Source organism: Mesoplodon bidens (genome assembly GCF_964165515.1).
Source record: "Mesoplodon bidens genome assembly, chromosome: 5".
In the NCBI taxonomy this organism is placed as follows: domain Eukaryota; kingdom Metazoa; phylum Chordata; class Mammalia; order Artiodactyla; family Ziphiidae; genus Mesoplodon; species Mesoplodon bidens.
Window position 1 is genome coordinate 49,673,883 of NC_138161.1, and position 19,041 is coordinate 49,692,923.

General features: G+C 40.1%; 2 protein-coding genes across 5 annotated transcripts in view; both read right to left on the reverse strand.

Moving 5' to 3' along the window:
* Positions 1-11,492, reverse strand: part of ZBTB11 (zinc finger and BTB domain containing 11) — a 31,009-nt gene extending 19,517 nt beyond the window's left edge. Inside the window, exons 1-3 of one of the 2 annotated variants that reach the window (XM_081236011.1) lie at positions 10,223-10,658; positions 4,395-4,630; positions 3,336-3,567 (exon numbers count right to left, since the gene is read on the reverse strand). In XM_081236011.1, the coding sequence (XP_081092137.1) occupies positions 3,336-3,567; positions 4,395-4,630; positions 10,223-10,289 (535 nt within the window). In that variant the 5' untranslated portion in view covers positions 10,290-10,658. Of the gene's footprint in view, positions 1-3,335; positions 3,568-4,394; positions 4,631-10,222; positions 10,659-10,894 lie in introns of those variants that run through there. The other variant, XM_081236012.1, reaches the window with a different exon arrangement.
* Positions 11,493-15,195: 3,703 nt separating this feature from the next.
* Positions 15,196-19,041, reverse strand: part of RPL24 (ribosomal protein L24) — a gene marked incomplete at its 5' end in the record, with an annotated part of 104,674 nt that continues 100,828 nt past the window's right edge. For all 3 annotated transcript variants that reach the window (XM_081234664.1, XM_081234665.1, XM_081234663.1), the window contains 4 exons: positions 15,196-15,315; positions 15,946-16,009; positions 16,428-16,564; positions 18,883-18,993. In XM_081234664.1, coding sequence (XP_081090790.1) covers positions 15,235-15,315; positions 15,946-16,009; positions 16,428-16,564; positions 18,883-18,993 — 393 coding nt within the window. In that variant the 3' untranslated portion in view covers positions 15,196-15,234. The remainder of the gene's footprint in view (positions 15,316-15,945; positions 16,010-16,427; positions 16,565-18,882; positions 18,994-19,041) is intronic.

Below are 19,041 nucleotides of genomic sequence, written 5' to 3' on the forward strand. Positions count from 1 at the left end.
GGCCAGATTTGGCCTACAAGCTATAGTCTGCCGACCTCTCTTTTTAAAAAAGTCAGTAAACCTCTGGTAAAAAAAATTCAGAAATGAGAGAGAAGGCACAAGGAATGAAAGAGACAAATCTACAGTCACTGGAGGCATTTAGAAGAGAATATTAAAAATTTTGTGCTGGAATTCCTTGGCAGTCCAGTGGTTAGGACTCTGCGCTTTCACTGCCGAGGGTCCAGGTTCAGTCCGTGGTCGGGGAACTAAGATCCCGCAGGCCGCGTGGCACCGACCAAAAAAAAAAAAAAAAAAAAAAATTGTGCCAAGAAACTTGAAAATTTAGATGAAATAGACATATTATGGCAAAACTTTCTATAAATTACTCAAGATGAAATAGAAAACCTACAGAATAATTCCCTAACCATTAAACTTGTCGAATTAGTAGCTAAAAATCATCCCCCAAAAGTCCAGTCAATTTTAGCCATCATTCTACCAAATATTCAAGAAACAAATAATTCTAATCTCATAGTAACTACTTCAGTGCATGTAAAAAATTGGAGGGAATACACAATCTATAAGACTAAACCAACTCTGATATCAAAACATGACAGAAACAGTGTGAAAAAGGAAAATTACTCATGAATACACTTGGAAACAGTCTAACAATATTAGCATTCTAAACCAAACACAGCAGTTTGTACAAAAGATGATATATTATGACTAAACTGGATTTATCTCAGGAATGTAAATTGAGTTAACATTAGTAAACTAATGTAATTTCCCACATTAACAGAATGAAAAAAATAAAGATGGTCTCAACGGATACAGAAAAAGTACGTGGTAAGTCCACACCTATTTCAGAGGGAATTTCCTTAATGTTAAAGGGGGTAAAGGGTTATCTATTTAAAACATTCACCAAATAATATACTTCATGGTTAAAAAAGAAAAAATGTCTTTCTTTACCATGGGAATAAGTGAACCCTCTATCACTACCTCTATTTAACTGCTGGGGTTTTTTTGAAGTCCTAAACAGCACTGTAAAGTGAGAAGAAAAAAGTTCAAAATATAAGGACTGGAAAGGAAGGAAAAAAACATTACTATTAGCAGGTAATATAAGAATATACTGAATATTTGTTTTATATGGAAAATTTCAAAGAGTATAGATAAATGTCTGAATGACTCGTAGTCATTTAGACATTTATCTATAGATTCTTTGTTGATTCTATATACAGTACTACTATATACAGTACTCTATATTCAGTACTACTTTGCTGATTCTATATACAGTACTACTGTATATAGAATCAACAGTTACCAAAAATAAATCAGAAATAATATAATTTTAAGAAAAAAATCATAATAGTATCAAAAAGTATAAACTACCTTAGAATAATCTAACAAAAGATGTGTGAGACTTCTATGGAAAAACCTCTAAAACTTTATTAATTCGATGTAATCCCTAACAAAATACATTTTTCTTCTTTTTGTGGAAGCAGACAAGCTGCTTTAATAGTTTATATGGAACAGCAAAGAGTTATGAATAACTAAGACCCACCTGAATAATTAAGGTGGGAGACTTTCATTATTATAAAGCTAAGGTCATTAAGACCAAGCAATAATAGTGTGGGAAGAGACAACCAACAGACTGGAAAAAAGCCTATAATCAGTACCAAACATGTGAAAATGTGTTTTTTAAGAGAATTTGCATGGCCGATGGGTAGGAAGAGAAGGGAGTTTTCACTAAATGGTTCTGAAACAAAATGGGAAAAAATGAAATCAAACACCTATCTCACACCATCAAAAAAAAAATTCCAAATAGATTAAAAGTTAAATATGAAAGAAAAACTATAAGGCAGTATATGAAAATATCTTTACGACTGAGTAGGGAACAATTTGTTTTTAAAGCATAAACAACATAAAGGAAAACACTGATGAATTCAACAACCATTCAAGTAGGTAATTAGAAAACAGATGTACATTTTATCATTTTTTTATACATTACACATATTTTACAATTAGTCTATCTACTAAATATTTAAACATCAAACAAAACTTTTAACAATGTCTACTTCACCTGCTATTGGTTTACACCATATTTGCTGAATATATAAAAATAAGCATATGGAATGAAGAATAAATGAGATATTTTGTTGGAATAATAGAATGCTGTGCTGCAATTATTTTGGGGCAGACATTTCATTTGCTATTATAAGCTGCTGAAAAACTGGAAAAGAGCAACACACTCTTCTTTCTGCTTCAGATGCATAAAAGATGCATGAAAGATAAGGAAAAAATTCCAAAGCTAACACATCAAGACTACACTTGTGATAGATTTTATTATTCAGATGGCCCAGAATAAGATGTATTTTCTCCTCTGAGTCACCAAAGTAAATATCACGAATCTAGAATGTAATGCAACTCTATGCTCTGTAAAAGTTTTTGTTCACCACTGTATCCCCATACCCCGGGCCAGTTCCTTGCACACAATGGATGCTTGAGAAATATTTTTTAGTAGTTAAACATATAGCTACTGTTAAGGAAAAATATATGAATTTGCCTTTCCAGAGAAGGTGAGTTTTAACAGTGTAAGGTAGAAAAGGATCAGTGGTTAACTAGGTAAGTATTTATATATCTGGATAAAGTCATTTTTTTGTTTAAGAAAGGGGAAATGACATTTCACACAGTGGTGTCAGTAATTCAAGAGTTATAGCAAATTAATATTATGAGGAAATGTATAAATAAGGTTACCTATTTTAATGCTTCCTAAATTTTCATTTGTTGACTCCTAAGCCAATATATAAATTCTAGTGAGGCCAAAAGAAAGTCAAATTATTCATTTACAATAATAACAACAACAGCAGCAGCCCCAAAGAAACCAAAAAACCACACCTGGAATTCTGATTATTCTATATTGACAATTTGATTATTGAATTTAATGAATGACGATTATTAATCTTAAAAAATGAAAACCAACAGACCTACAGAAGTGCTCTACAACTTCATGTTGCACAACATAAGGTTCAGGCAGTCAATTTTAAAGTAATATATTCACTTAGTGTAATAACACTGGTGCAGTTATGGATTTCTCTCAAACTGTTTTTAACAGTGTAAATCCCAGAAATTCTACTACTGCTACAATCGTCTCCCCTAACGGGTAGTGATAGGAAATGACAGCCTTTTCATAACTCTATCTTGGAAACCCTACTAAAAGGAAGGACCTTACAGTTCAGCTTAGTCTGTTTCTGTAAGTGGGCTTCTCCCACTTGAGCATAAAACCTGAGTTTGTAAGATATACACACCCCTCTTCCAGTATATACTTATTAACAAAAACAAGAATATCAGAAAATTCTTACCAGAAAGATCCACCACTGCCTCATGACTGGAAACAGCTCCTTTCTCAATAAAAAGATCTCGAAAATATTCGCTATTAGCTGACAGAACAGATTTATGAGCTTTGTACTCTTCTCCTTCAATTAACAAAGTAACATCACAGAACTGGTTAGAGAGTCTCTGTTCGTTCAGCTGTTTTAAGACAGCCTGACAATGTTTTGGAGAAGAACGTTTCACCACTCCTTTGGTGTCAACCTATCAAAATAAGTTTGAGACCAAGAGTTGCATTACATATTATCTGTATTTTTACCCTTAACAGAATTTAAAACAAGACACATTATTCCCTTGTAAAAGATTCCACTAATATGAATAACCTGATATTCTTTATTACCTATGTATTTAAATAAAAAGATACGTTGTTCTCACTATCTTCTGCTATGTTCATTCTACTTGACCCAATGAAAATCTGCATCTCACTTCTTGCTGCCTCCTCTTATTAGTCAGAAATTTATTTGATGATATAAGAAACTAATGCAGGCAAAAAGCAAAGACCTAGTCAGCTTAATTTTACCTTGCTGCATGACCCAGAGACTGCTTCCAGAAATGTATTCTGTCTATCTGTACCAATATACTACTAAAAAGAAGAGAGGGGGCTTCCCTGGTGGCGCAGTGGTTGAGAGTCTGCCTGCCAATGCAGGGGACACGGGTTCGTGTCCCAGTCCGGGAGGATCCCACATGCCGCGGAGCGGCTAGGCCCATGAGCCATGGCCACTGAGCCTGCGCTCCGCAACGGGAGAGGCCGCGACAGTGAGAGGCCCACGTACCACAAAAAAAAAAAAAAAAGAAGAGAGGAGGAGTAATTAACAACAAATCAACAAGTTACATTCTGATGAGAAGAAACAACAGGAATACTTATAATTAAGGAAGAGGCAGTATTAGCAAACTTTTAGGGCATATAACAACATGACAGTGACAGTGCCAAAAGGGAAGCAGTTTTAGTGGTTTAAGAAAAAATTCAGTTAAGACTATAAATACTAACACACTAGTTACAAATGTTAAGCTGAATGGAAGGTTCCACTTACAAATACAAGTTCATGTTTGGATACTGGCTTCTTTTTTGCAGGCTTGGAAGCTGTAGTTGGAGGCGAAGTAAAGTTGCTCAGGTCATCCTCTGATTCATTACTTTCTTCTCCAGATTCAAGGTCTAGTCCCAATTCTTCCAACATTTCTGAAGTATCTGATATAGGACGGGATCGATCTAGTTTCTCCTGGCATTTGCTACACTGTTTAATGTAATCTTTGACTTGCTTTAATATACCTACAATGAAACAAAAATTAACTAGTTAAATTTAATACTGCTCTCATGTGAAAACCGAAGATTATACTGTTCATTATTTAATCTGTGTATACTAATGTATATTCAAGTGCATGTATACAGACACACACATGCCCATAAAGTATGTAGAGTGAATTATTTAGAATTTAAGATACATTTTTTTCAAAGATATGTTATAATGACAATTTGTCTCCACGCCGAGGTAGACTGTTTTGTTGTTCACTCTTATTCATTTACTCACTGTACGATTATGTAGCACCATCCATCTCCATGTGAGTTTCAACTCACTCATGCAATAGGAACTATATGAAATTGCCAATATGTAACTGTTTTTGACTTTCATAAACAGTAATATAATAATGTGGTTCACGTTAATAACTCTCCACCCTACTAACATCAGGCTTCACCATGCAATTAGCTTTGGTCAATGGAATATGAATGAATATGATGGATGCCATGTGTCACTAGAAGCTTTAAGAAGCAATGTTTCCCATCGGTTCCCTGACTTATGTCCCCTCTGTCAAAGAGCAGCATGTTCCAGATGGATACTGTCTTCTACCTTGAAATGTAGATGAAAAAAAACAGGTGGAGCCAATCTGCAACCTGAAAAGGACCACAACCAAAACTTGTAATGAGTGTAAAATATATCTCTTGTCTTTGAAAGCTATGAGCTTTTAGAGTTTTATTAAATAACAGTATACACAATCTATCAAAAGTTGATTATACACAAGCCATTCATAAAACCCTGTTTTGAATTTCAACTTTCAACTCAACATGTTGGGATGGGGTAGGAAGCAGGGAGGAACACTTTACACACACTCCCCCCTCTCCATCATACTTGTAAGGGAGGACCAATTAATTCCCATTCTACAGACAAGGAGAATGAAGCCCTAAGAGGTAACCTGTCCAAAGTCACATCTAGTAAACTGCATAAGTGGGCCTCCAGAAGTCATGTGACTTTCAGGATACTATGCTACTTACCCAGGAACACATTTATCCATCCCTGTGACAGAAACTTCTTCCCCGACAATCCCCAAGTAAAATGCAAATGAAAACGCTGTTAATTAGCTAAAGTGATACAGAGGTATACAGAAAATTCCTGAAAAGCTTCAAGATGATAAATTATACCAAGTTACTTGCACTTCAACCTTCAGATAGTATTTAAGCAATATTTATCAAATTGTATTATATCCCATACTTACTAAAAGAAGTACACACTGGACTAATAAATTCGGAAAATTATATTCTCGGAACTTCCCTGGTGGTGCAGTGGTTAAGAATCTGCCTGCCAATGCAGGGGACACGGGTTCAAGCCCTGGTCCGGGAAGATCCCACATGCCGCGGAGCAACTAAGCCTGTGAGCCACAACTACTGAGCCCGCGTGCCGCAACTACTGAAGCCCATGTGCCTAGAGCCCTTGCTCCACAAGAGAAGCCACTGCAATGAGAAGCCCACGCACTGCAACGAAGAGTAGCCCCCGCTCGCTGCAACTAGAGAAAGCCAGTGCACAGCAATGAAGACCCAACGCAGCCAAAAATAAAAATAAATAAAATAAGTAAATTTATAGAAAAAAGATATTAATGTATGACAGTCGATCAACTGTCTGAAAAAATCATCCTATCATATTTTAGAAGTCCTTTAACTCTAGCGTTAGTGTTTTGATGGGATCCATCTTAAATCTAGCTTTACAGATTCAGGAACCTGACCTCTTTAGCTTGCCCAGAGCTGATTAAGCTGAAAGAATCTGACTCAAATTAATCACTGAAAAGACATAAATGTATAAACATAGTTAACTTACTATTTTAAGAGTGGGTAATTACCACAAGGGGTAGAAATTACTTTATGCAGGAAAATTTGAATCCACTGACTAGCTTTGTGACCATGTCCAAGTCACCTAACCTCTCTGTGCCAAAATGGGGATAATAGCACTTACCTTCACAGCGTGTTATAACGATAAAATGTTAATATTTATAAATCACTTTGAACAGTGTCTGAGACAAGGTAACTACTACATAAGCGTTAAATGATGCTCAATGGTCAACTTCCATAAAAACGTCCACGTAGGGACGTGCCCTGGTGGCGCAGTGGTTAAGAATCCACCTGCCAATGCAAGGGACACAGGTTCAAGGGCCTGGTCCAGGAAGATCCCACATGCTGTGGAGCAACTAAACCCATGTGCTACAACTACTGAGCCCACGTGCCACAACTACTGAAGCCTGCACGCCTAGAGCCTGTGCTCCGCAACAAGAGAGGCTACCACAATGAGAAACCTGAGCACTGCAACCAAAAGAAGCCCCTGCTCGCCGCAACTAGAGAAAGCACACACGCAGCAATGAAGACCCAATGCAGCCCCCCCCCCAAAAAAAGTCCACATAAAATACCAAATTAGCATTAGGAGGTTCTTTACTGAGCATAGACTTAGTGGGTAAACAACCTCTGATAAAACAACTTGAGGAACAGATTCTCACTCTAGAGCAGCAGTTTCCCAACCTCAGCAGTGTCGACATTTTGAGCCAGATGATTCTTGTTGTGGGGCAGGGAGGGGTGGGTAGGCTGTCCTGTCCTGTGCACTGTGGAATGTTTAGGAGCATTCCTGACCTTTACCTAACCAGATGTCAAGAGCAGCCCCTCAAACACCACCACCAGTTATGACAACCAATATTGTCTCCAGACATAGTCAGATGTTCCCTGGGAGGCAAAACTGTCCAGGGTTGAGAACCCCTACTCTAGAGATCTGCCAAATTGAACAATTTGCTCCTGTTAGCTGTTCAAGAAACTCCCTCCCTCCCTATCAGTGATGAGGCCCAGAGAATAGTGGCTCCTATTTCTATTTCTCCACGCATATTAGTCATTCAGATTTTTTTGTTTTGTTTTTTTCTTCAAAGAGGTTACAAAGTGGTCAGTTATAGCTGTATTAACATAGACCCAGTTCTTGCTGGGTTTTCAGAAATTACATCCTCCTCTTCTAGATTAGATAACGGCAGCATCAATGTATCCCCATAAAACAAATCAGTTCTTACGGTAGGAACCTCTGCAGGTAGCTAATTTAACCTACTACATAATTTTCCTAGTTTAATCGTTTTTCCTACTAATTTAATTTTCTCTTCACATTTTGCATTAATTGTAGATCCCCATAAGTCAGCATTTGACTGAGGCAGGGGAGAGAGTCATTTATTTTGAAAGTCCAGCATATAACTACAATACAGGATAAAATAAGGGGTTGAGAGGGTGAGACTATCTATTAACATTTTACGTTCTGAAATAAATTTGCTATATGTCAACTTTAGGCACGGAGCCAGTTTTTCACTGTGCTCAAACAAGTGAAGTTGCTACAAACTTGCTTTATTACCAGAATATAATGGCAGTGCTTATGATGGCAACATTCTAGAAAAAGCAGCATAAATAATAAATCCCAGTAAACTATCCCTGACTTTGGAATCATTTTTTTCTTGGCATCTACTCTGATTAGATCTTATTAGTTCCCAGATAAACATCTACAGGGCTTTGGAGTATGTTTATTATAAAAAGGGTCCATTTGTAGTGTATGACACATTAAAAACTGATAGTTAAAAATGTTTTATCAGCTATCAGTTCCAGGTCCAAGAATGTTTATTTTTCTGTCTATGCAGCGTTGTTAATTATTTTTTTCTCTTCCTTTTGGCAGTCCCGAGCAGCATGCGGGATCTTGGTTCCCCAACCAGGGATCGAACCCATGCCCCTTGTTGTGGAAGCGTGGAGTCTTAACCACTGAACCACCAGGGAAGTCCCCAGTGTTGAAAATTTTAATAGGCCTATAACAAACAAGTAAAACGAGCAAAGTGTTAATGTAATAAACATCAAAATGAATAGCTAATAATCGAGGGCGAACTTCTCTGATGCTTACTGACTATGAATTCTCATTTTAAATGAAAAAATATTAAAATAATAAAAATAATGATATAAAATAGTATCATAAACCCATTACATATTAACAAAAATAGCATTTATACGAAAAATACTATTTACCAAAACATAAAAAAATTAGTGAGAAAAGTGCGTTACTTTACATTTTTGCAAGTCTTTTTTTAATGTGTGGTTTAACAGAAGACAGATTATCATATATGCATTCAATCTATTGCCATATTATCACATGTCATGTAGCCTCTGTAAAACTCCATTGTATACTTGTGATACAATAAGTGAAAAGGCAAATAATGCCTTAGTATTATTATGAATATAATTTTGACTTCGGGGATCCTCTGAAAGGATCTCACGGCCTCCCTGTTCAGGGGTTTAGTACCAAACTTAGAGAACAGCTGTTCTGGACATTTAAGGACTTCAAAAGTCTACTTATCCACAAATGTATCTCTCATTAAAAAAAATAAACATCAACACAGTCTCAGGTTTGTTTGTTTTTTTTTGTCTTTTAAGACACTGCACACTAAAACAAAAATCAAACAAACAAAATACTGGATTAGATATCACTCACAGATAATCAATTTAGGGAAAGAAAATTCTGAACACTAAGCCCATTTAGCACCATATAACAGTGGTTAAGAAAAGTTTGAAATCCCAAAGGTCAGCTCCTGGTGCTTTCAGTTTTCCCATCTGTAAAACAGAGACATAAATGTTGCCATCTTACAAGGCTGGATGAGGATTAAATACTATGTAAACTTAAGTGCTCAGCACTACGCCTGCATGTAAAAGCTTGATTCGTTTTATATTTAGCTATAATTATCGTTTTAACATGTCATAAAATATTAAACCTGAGACATTTGTTCAACAAAACTATGTCTGACCAAATCAATCCTAACAAAATGCAGCAACTACTCCGTATTTACCCTTCAGTCATGTCGCTATAGGAATTTAAGTCAGATATTGGTTTAAAATATAAAATAAGGAAAAGCTTTTAAGAAGAATATAGAGGGCTTCCCTGGTGGCGCAGTGGTTGAGAGTCCGCCTGCTGATGCAGGGGACACGGACGGGTTCATGCCCCGGTCCGGGAAGATCCCACATGCCGCGGAGCGGCTGGGCCCGTGAGCCATGGCCGCTGAGCCTGCGCGTCCGGAGCCTGTGCTCCGCAACGGGAGAGGCCACAACAGTGAGAGGCCCGCGTACCAAAAAAAAAAAAAAAAAAAAGAAGAATATAGAGAGCTGGACTGTTTTTGAAAACACGAAAGAATTATTTAAGAAGCAAAAAGACCTATCCAGAAAAGTTCATATTCAGTAGTCTAACTTCCTTACTCACAGATTAAGTTCCATAAATTAATTTCTGCAGAACCATACGGAATCGTTCCTGATGAAACCTCTTCTATAGGCCTGCAAACTTTTACTAATTATAACCGAACGGTTTGAATATTCATCAACGTTTTGGAGAGTGAGGACGGTATAAAAAAAAAAAAAAAAACACCCGAAGGACCTTTCTCTCCTTCCCTAACCTGGTTCCCAAGGAGTCAAACTTTAGAGCCACGCTCCCGGACCATAACAATCCCAGAAACCGCATCTTTTCTGGGCATACATAGTGCCTCACAGTGTCCAAATCGCTCTTCACTACAGCAAACGGAAGAATATTAAAATACCCAGAATTGAGAGTACCTGCTATTAAAATTCTTGTCCTAAAAACTAGCCTCAAATGACTGTTTCCACAGTCACTCGAAATCATTTCTGCACACAACTGTATGATTTCTTATTCACGCCGCAGTAGCACAAAGAGGAACCCCGGCAAGCGGATCAGCACAAGCTCAAACCCGCTGGCCAACACCCTAGCGGAACGCACTGCAGAAAGCGGCCGGGCTCTGGGCGGACCGCGCCGCTCCCAAACCATCCGCACAAACAGGATTTTAAAACGCACCACACACAGCACCTGCAACGGCCGCCCAAAAGCGTCCGCCAAGGGAAGAAGCCACCGCCTCCCGCGCCGCCGAAGGAGGCGGGCCCAGCGCACCCGGCGCGTCCCGGCCCCTCCCCGCGGCTGGGCCGGGCCCCGGGGAAGCCCCCTTCGCCCCACCCCGGGCCAGGGCCCGCCCCCAGCTTCCCCGGCCTCCTTCCTGTGGGAAGTGCGGCTCCTTTCGCGTCCCCCACCCTCTCGGCTCCGCCTGGCAGCTGCTCCGCCGCCGGGCACGGGCTAGGCTGGGCCCGCGAGCGGCGACCGGGAGGAGGGTGCCGGACCCTCACACTCGCGGGTGCCCAGAGGGGCCCGCCTCCGGCTGCGGGCCTTTTCTGGGAGCAAGCCGTCCGCCCTCCCCCTTACCGCGGGTGAGGTCTTACCTCGCCACCAGTACGTCTTGGACAAGTCGTGCCAGGTCTGATGCTGGGTGTGGTGAGTGCCGCCCGGGCCCAGGTGCGCAGCCTCGATAAGCCCCCGGCGCCGCTCGGGCTGCAGCACCACCTCCAGCTCGGCGAAGGTCTTGCGGTGCCGCTGCCGCCGCTGGTAATACAGCGTTCCGTCGCGCACCACGTAGCAGGCGGCCGCCTTGCGGATTTTACGCTTGACATTACCCTCGGTGCCCGGCGCGTACGGCTCGCACTCGTTCGTCAGGTAGCGCAGGATGGCCTGGTAGCTTTCCTCGCTTGACATCGCTGACGGCGGCTCCCCGAGGGCGCCTGTCAGTGGCAAGGGAAGAAGACAGCGCACTAGTTTCGGGCGGATGCAACAGCAGTAGCGGCACTGTAGGGAGGCCTGGCTGTGTCTGTGGTGAGTGCTCTTCGAGGGCGCCCGCACCGCGGAGGGAGAGCGGACGAGTTGGTAACCAAGAGGAACTGCACTTCTCCAGCGCGCGGGATCCGCTGGCGACTGACAAAATGGCTGCTGCACCACCGGAAGTGACGCAAATCAAGGGCAGTGGGTGAGGGGGCTAAGCCCTGATTGGAGCGCAATGGCTTTCTGGCTTGATCTAGCCGACCAAGTGACGTTAGGACTGCGGACGGACATTTTGGAAGCGGGTAGGCCCTTCCTGGGAAATCGAAGTGGTTTTGAGCAGACATCTTAAGTCCTGGCAGTTTCCCTTTTTGTTTTCCCTTCTTTCCCAGGATCTGAGCACGTGTAGGAGGCGGTGGTGGGCAGTTGTTAATCCCGTCGGAGATACCCCAAGGTGTAAAGGAGTCTTTTTGACCCCGCCTACGTTTTGAGACACCCAACATAAAAGCGCCAGATTTTGAGGCCCCTAGTATAATATTAGCCACTGGATGTAAGACCAAAGAAAGCCCTTTCACATGGAAATGTAGCTTCCAGTTAAGTGTTATAAAATCTAAATCCCTCCGTGATAGGAGTTAATGTAATTTCTAAGCAACTGCTGGTTCCTAACTACCCATGGAATAGTCATTTTTCTGGAATGATCAGGTTATGTATCGACGATTTTTTACCTATGAAGGTAGTCATGTTAGCAAGGAGTGAGGAAGAGCAGCTAGCAGTGTTTTCTTACAGCTTTATTTGCATATATTTTTACATAAACTTAGGGGAAAAAATTCTCCATTTTACACCCAACATATACTGAATGCACTTAAGGCCGAGGCGGCTCAGACTGCGCGGTGCTTTATTGGAGCCTGAAAACTCTGGGCCAACCCTCTCCTCTCCCAGCCTAGAGTCTGCAGTCACCGAGTGAGGTAGTGACCCTTTGGAGATAGGTGAGGACAGATGGTGAAAACAGTGGGCTCAAAAAGCAGGATGCGGGACTTCCCTAGTGGTGCAGTGGTTAAGAATCTGTACTTCCAATGCAAGGGATCCGGGTTCTATCCCTGGCCAGGGAACTAGATCCCACATGCAAACTAAGAGTTTGCATGCCACAACAGAGGAGCCCACGAACCGCAACTAAGACCCAGCGCAACCTAAATAAATGAAATAATTAAAACAACAAAAAAAAGCGGATGCACTCAGTCCCTCAGCGCTTGGGGGTGGGGATTGCAGGAATTTCCAAACGGCCCGGTTGAAGCAGTTGAAAATCCTAGCTGTAGGTACATGAGCTCCCAGGCCCGGAGGAAAGATAGAACTACCAGGCCTTAGGGCCACTCATTCCACAGACTACAGCTGGGTGAGGGAGGAATTAGAAGATGGAGACACACCCCTGCTCCTAAGGGGTGGGGCACCCAGAATGGATTTCCAAATCCACCCTCCAAGGGATGTATATGTGCTGGGCCAGCGCCACCAGTTTTGCTGTGAAATAGACTTCCTTTAAACTAAATTTAATGTGGGACTTTCCTGGCGGTCCAGTGGTAAGAATCCGCTTTGCAACGCAGGGGATGCGGATTCGACCCCTGGTCAGGGAACTAAGATCCCACATGCCGCCAGGCAACTAAGCCTGCGTGCCACAACTACTGAGCTTGCCCACCTCAGCTAGAGCCTGCCTGCCCAAACTAGAGTCCGTGCACCACAACTAGATTAGAGAAAACCCACCACCACAACTAAGAGCCCACGTGCTGCAACAAAAGATCCCCACGTGCCACAACTAAGACCCGATGCAGCCAAAAAATAAAAATTAAAAATAAACCTTTAAAGAAAACTAACACCAAAAAAAACCCCTCAATTTAATGTAAGTAGATTACGATTTTAAGTAAACAAGTTGTGGACATGGCTGAGGGAAGCTAAATTAATCAAAATCCCTACACATCCTAATCAGTTTCTATCAAAACACACCCCGTGAAAGCACTGAGAAGCCCACTAAAACTTAGGATTCTCTTCTGTGCCTTTGGGCCGATACAGAGAAATGTTTTACTAAAATGTTTTACACGTGGTCCAGCGGTCTTCCTGAGAAAAGCTAAACTCGCTGTCCTGTGAGAACAAGTATTTAGTGTTTATACTGTCCTGAGCTGCAAGCTGTTCAGGACTCAAAGGTAATCAGAATGGGCAGTTCCATTTTAAGGTATTTAGATGAAAAAAAGCAGTGCTTTTAAGGGGACATTTTATTGTGTTCAAAAGTAAGAACATGTAGCTCTGCATTCATGTTGGGTATTTTGACTGGCTTTTAAGCTTTCTCTGTTCACAGCTGCATGACCTTTTTCTTCATATATTTTTTAAAAATTACAATAAAAAGGGTTTTTTCCAAACAAAATCTTACTAAGCAAAAGCCAGCCAACCAGCTTACCTTGTATATTTACTTTACACATCTTTTCAGTTTTCAAGTCCTCCGAAGAGACTGTTTTATCCCCAACACCTAGACCAATGCCTGAATTTAACAAACACCAGAAATAATCATTAATTCCATCACCCTGGATAGAATGGAGGTGAGGGGCAGTGTTGATGTATTTTACCTTCACATACTATTCCTATGTATAAAAAGCATGTTTCTGAAGAGGATGTACCTTGTTCATCGTTTCCTTGCAACTTAGCACAGTGTGGTACGTAAGATGATCTACTTTTTGAAGAAGTGCAAGCCTATTTTTAAAAATTTTTACTTATTTATCTATTTATGGCTGTGTTGGGTCTTCGTTTCTGTGCGAGGGCTTTCTCTAGTTGTAGCAAGTGGGGGCCACTCTTCATCGCGGTGCATGGGCCTCTCACTATTGCGGCCTCTCTTGTTGCGGAGCACAGGCTCCAGACGCGCAGGCTCAGTAATTGTGGCTCACAGGCCCAGTTGCTCCGCGGCATGTGGAATCTTCCGAGACCGGGGCTCAAAGCCGTGTCCCCTGCATTGGCAGGCAGATTCTCAACCACTGAACCACCAGGGAAGCCCCGCAAGCCTATTCTTAACAACAATTACAATTACTACTCTCTTTACCACATTTATGTAAAAGAAATTGTACTCTTCATTTAAGCTTATTTTCTGGAAGCAAGAGCAGATTATACAGGTGATAGTTCTAAGTAGTTTTAACTCAGCTATAAGCTAATGGTTAAAAGGTGAGATACTGGTGAACCAAAAGGCATCCCCAATATGAAATAAATGTGTCTATTATGGAGAAGGGTAATTTAACAAGAAAATAACTCATTAAGAAGGCTTACTTTCTGCAGACAGAAAAATGCATCTTTTAGCAATCAACCTGGCTAAAATCTATGCAATATCCTAGTACCTGTAGCTATGTAACAAAAATTTTAGACAATGCAGGCTGTACCGTGCCCTTATAGCCTCAGCTGAGCAAAGCTTGCATTTAACCGTATAGATCTTATTTTATTTACATTATCTTGCTTAACATCTCTCCAAGAGGCTTACATTAGGAGGCACTATTCCCAAGAAATGAACTCTTTAAAAAATACCTAGCTCTTGGACTTCCCTGGTGGTGCAGTGGTTAAGAATCCGCCTGCCAATGCAGGGGACACAGGTTTGATCCCTGGTCCAGGAAGATCTCACATGCCACGGAGCAACTAAGCCCATGAGCCACAACTACTGAGCCCACACGCCACAACTACTGAAGCCCGCGTGCCTAGAGCCCATGCCCCACAACTTAGAGTAGCCCCTGCTCACTGCAACTAGAGAAAGCCCACACACAGCAACGAAGACCCAATGCAGCCATAAATAAATAAATAATCTATTAAAACAAAAAAACCCACCTTGCTCTTAAATTCCTAACTGTGTCGTTTAGCTATTACTGTGTAGGCTGAACATGCCCAATTTAGGAGTAAAAATTCCACCACCATCTAGTTATAGTCAGATCTTTATTTAAAAATCCAAGCTGCCAACTTAGCGTTTTCCACCAACACGGGGAGCAGAAACTTTCACAGGCTTCACAATCTTTTGCTTAGGTGCTGCCTTTGTGGGAGCCTGTAAAAAGACAACATGTTATGTGGCATTATTCCATGTAGGGTTTTGTTTTGTTTTTTTCCCCCAATCACTGCTCTCTTATGCCCAGATTCTGTTTGTATCCTAGATTGCCTTCCTAATTATCTGTGTTCCTAATATTATAAAGTCCACCTTTATATGAAATATAAATGAAAGACAAAGATATCAGATTGAAGGAGTTAAGAGACACAACTAGATGCAGTGTGGGATCCTGAACTGTATCCTAAGAACAGAAAAAGGACCAATGCTAATATTTTGGTTTTGAAATTTTTACTATGGTTATTGAAATTAACATTGATAAAAGCTGGGTAAATTCTGTACAATTATAGAAAATTTTACTGAAAATCTAGAATTATTTCAAAATAAACTTAAAACACCTTTATTTTTCCCCTTCCCATTTCTATATAGCACTAACATATGCATTTGGCTTTAGCAAAGGGACCTCTCTGGAGACCGGAATCACTCACTCAGAAATCAATTATGGACATCATTTCCATTAGAGCCTTGCACTAAATTCCTTAAAAAACTGAAACTTTCATTTACCACAATTTGAAATAAAAATAAATCTTTCTGTTGCTTTAAATGAGAAATCCAAGACAATCCCACAATTACCTTTGCAGCAGCCATTGCTGTCTTTTTAGATGCTTGCTTAGCCTTTTTTGCTTCCTTGGCAGCCCTGTGGGGTTAAAAATAACTTAAGCAAAGCACTTTACTCCTTAAGGGTATAGCTTATTAACAAGAGGCTAGTGTTTGGGAAAAGTAGAATTAACATATTCCTTCCCCACCTGCAATTATTTGTATGATAAATCCGAAGGATTTATTAACAAATGTCATTAACCACCAAGTCAGCTTAACATTTCTTAGAAATTGTACAGTATCTTTATAATTGCATATAGAATTTCAACAAATCATTTAGACTATAGTATAAACTTCTCTATTATTAAACATGAGTATTTACAATTTGACAATTCCTATACAGATGCAAGTAACACAACACAAAATAACATGAGATTAAGACTTCTGTGCCTATAAACCCAAACATAACCTAAAATCCATTCCAATAGCTGAAATGCTCATAATGAAAGCTTCCTCACCTGATAGCTTGTTCTCGTTGAGCCTTCCTAACTTCAGGTTTCTGATTCCTCTTGGCCATTATATCAGCAAGAGATGCACCAGTTATGGCCCTCTGGAATTTGACTGCACGGCGGGTTCTTTTCTTTTGAATTTCTTCCTACAGAACAAAAAGATGGGGACCACACTTAGCAACCTTGCTTCATGAATGTCGGGAAGAAATATATCACATGTCAGAAGGGGGCAAATGAGCTCTCTCAGGCCTTTTTTTATAAGGGCACTAATCCCATTCATGAGGGCTCTGCCCTCATGGCTGTATCACCTCCCAAAGGTCCCACCTCCTAACCATCACCTTGGAGGCTCAGTTTCAACATATGAATTTTGGGGGGAACACAATTCAGACCACAGAAATATTCAACCAAGGAGTTCCCTGGTGGCCTAGTCGTTATGACTCTGGGCTTTCACTGCCAGGTTCAATCCCTGGTTGGGGAACTGAGATTCCACATGCTGAACAGTGCAGCAAAAAAATCAACCAAAAATAATCCATGCAATTATTTGAAATGAAATATACATATAAATATATATTTTTAAAGTATCTATATATAAAATGCTGCAATACACAGATAAGTTTTCCAATTATGGATTGGTTAAACCATCTATTACAAATCCTGGCCATTATTTACTACTTTATTTAGAAAGACAGAAAGTTAAACTCTAAGGAAGTTAACTGAATAGTACTTTAAAAGTGATCTTAACAAGACTTTATGATAAAGAATGTGCTTTCGGAAAAAAATTATCAAACCTCAACTCTATTTTGTTTTTACTCCAAGTACTGACACTGGGAGAAATAGTCAAGTTAGAAGATGATTTAAGACAGGAAAGCCACCAAATGTTAGGGAATGTCTGGGAATCAAGACACTACAATTCAAACATCTGCTGCAGATTCTATACTGGAACCTATGCTACAGTGCTTGTGAGAAAAAAGATCTTGTGTGCATCTCTAAGTCCAAGAAAAAATAAAATGAACTATTTATTAAAGCAGGGATATGCAAAATTATCTTAAAATTTTTAAACAGGACATATGGAAAAAAGAGGGCACATTTGTGGTTAACCAAAATGCTCGTTTTACCAATACTTTGAACTTTGTACAGAGGTGAAATTTTATTGTAGAAAATGCCAGTATTACCTGTTTATATTTTTCTTATTGTGGTAAAATATATATAACATTAAGTTGACCATTTTAAAGCATTTTTAAGTGTGTAATTCAGTGGCATTAAGCATGTTTGCAATATTGTGCAAACACCAACTTCCATCTCCAGAACTTTTTCCATAATTCAAAACGAACTCTGCACCCATTAAATAGCTCCCTATTCCACCTTCCCCCCTAGTCCTGCCTGGTAACCTCTACTTTGTCTTTATGAATTTGTCCACAACTAGGTACCTCATAAAAGTGGAATCATACAATATTTGTCTTCTTGTGTCTGGCTTACTTCGCTTAGCATAATGTCAAGCTTGTCAGCTTTTTAAGGCTGAATAATATTTCACTGTATGTTTTATCACATTTTGTTATCCATTCATCCACTCATAGGACATTTGGTTGTTTCCACCTTTTGGCTATTGTGAATAACAGCACTATGAACATCAGTGTACAAGTAATCTGTTTAAGTCCCGGCTTACAATTCTTTTGCGTATATAGACTTATAAATGGAATTGTTAGATCATATGATGGTAATTCTCTTTAACTTTTTGAGAAACTGCCAAACCACTTTCCACAGTGCCTGCACCATCTTCATTCAGCAATGCACAGGGTTCCAATTTCTCCACATCCCCACCAACATCTGTAATTCCTCCCACCCCCACCCCCGTTTGGATAATGGCCACCCTACTGGGTATGTCACATCCCCCTATTTAGAATTTTTCCTTCCTCTGAACTCCCATAATACCTAGCCATGTCTTTCACCCAGGAGGTGCTCACTCACTAAATATTCACAAGCCTCCTGAATACTAATTCTCTTGCCATGGCACTCAAACCTTTTCTCAAAAATCTCTTTCAACAACCTAAAAGACCACTTCAAAAAACACAATCAGTTTTAAGAACTAATATGCTGGAAGACTCCACAATATGATACCTACATTGGGAATAATTCTATAAGCATTATAACCAATACCACGGTTCCACAGAGCTATTTAGTTGCCACCCACTTGAACATCTTAAACACTTTCACGGTGCGCTATAACCCAAGTAGGCTTAATGTAATTTATCTAACTCTGGAAGGGGGATGCTTTCAAATTTCAACTCGATATTTTTACTGTGAGCCTAAGATGTATAAGGAGGCACTCTTTATATCATTCATTTTCACTTCACTGTTTGATGCTTTACAGTTAGGAGTACTTTCACATACTGTCTCATTTAATTTTAATTTTAAAAAACAGTAAATGATGCTCAGTTTCAACAACATGAAAGTGCATTTCACTTACCGACTGTCCCTTTTTGTGCTTTCTTCTGTAGAGGACAGTCCAGTTGATCTGACGAGGATTCCTCTTGGAAAGGAATGCCGACTCACATTTTGCATTAAGAAATTGGAAAACCTGTCGTGACAAGTTCAAAGTAGGAGTCTTGAGCTTGAAATTATTAGT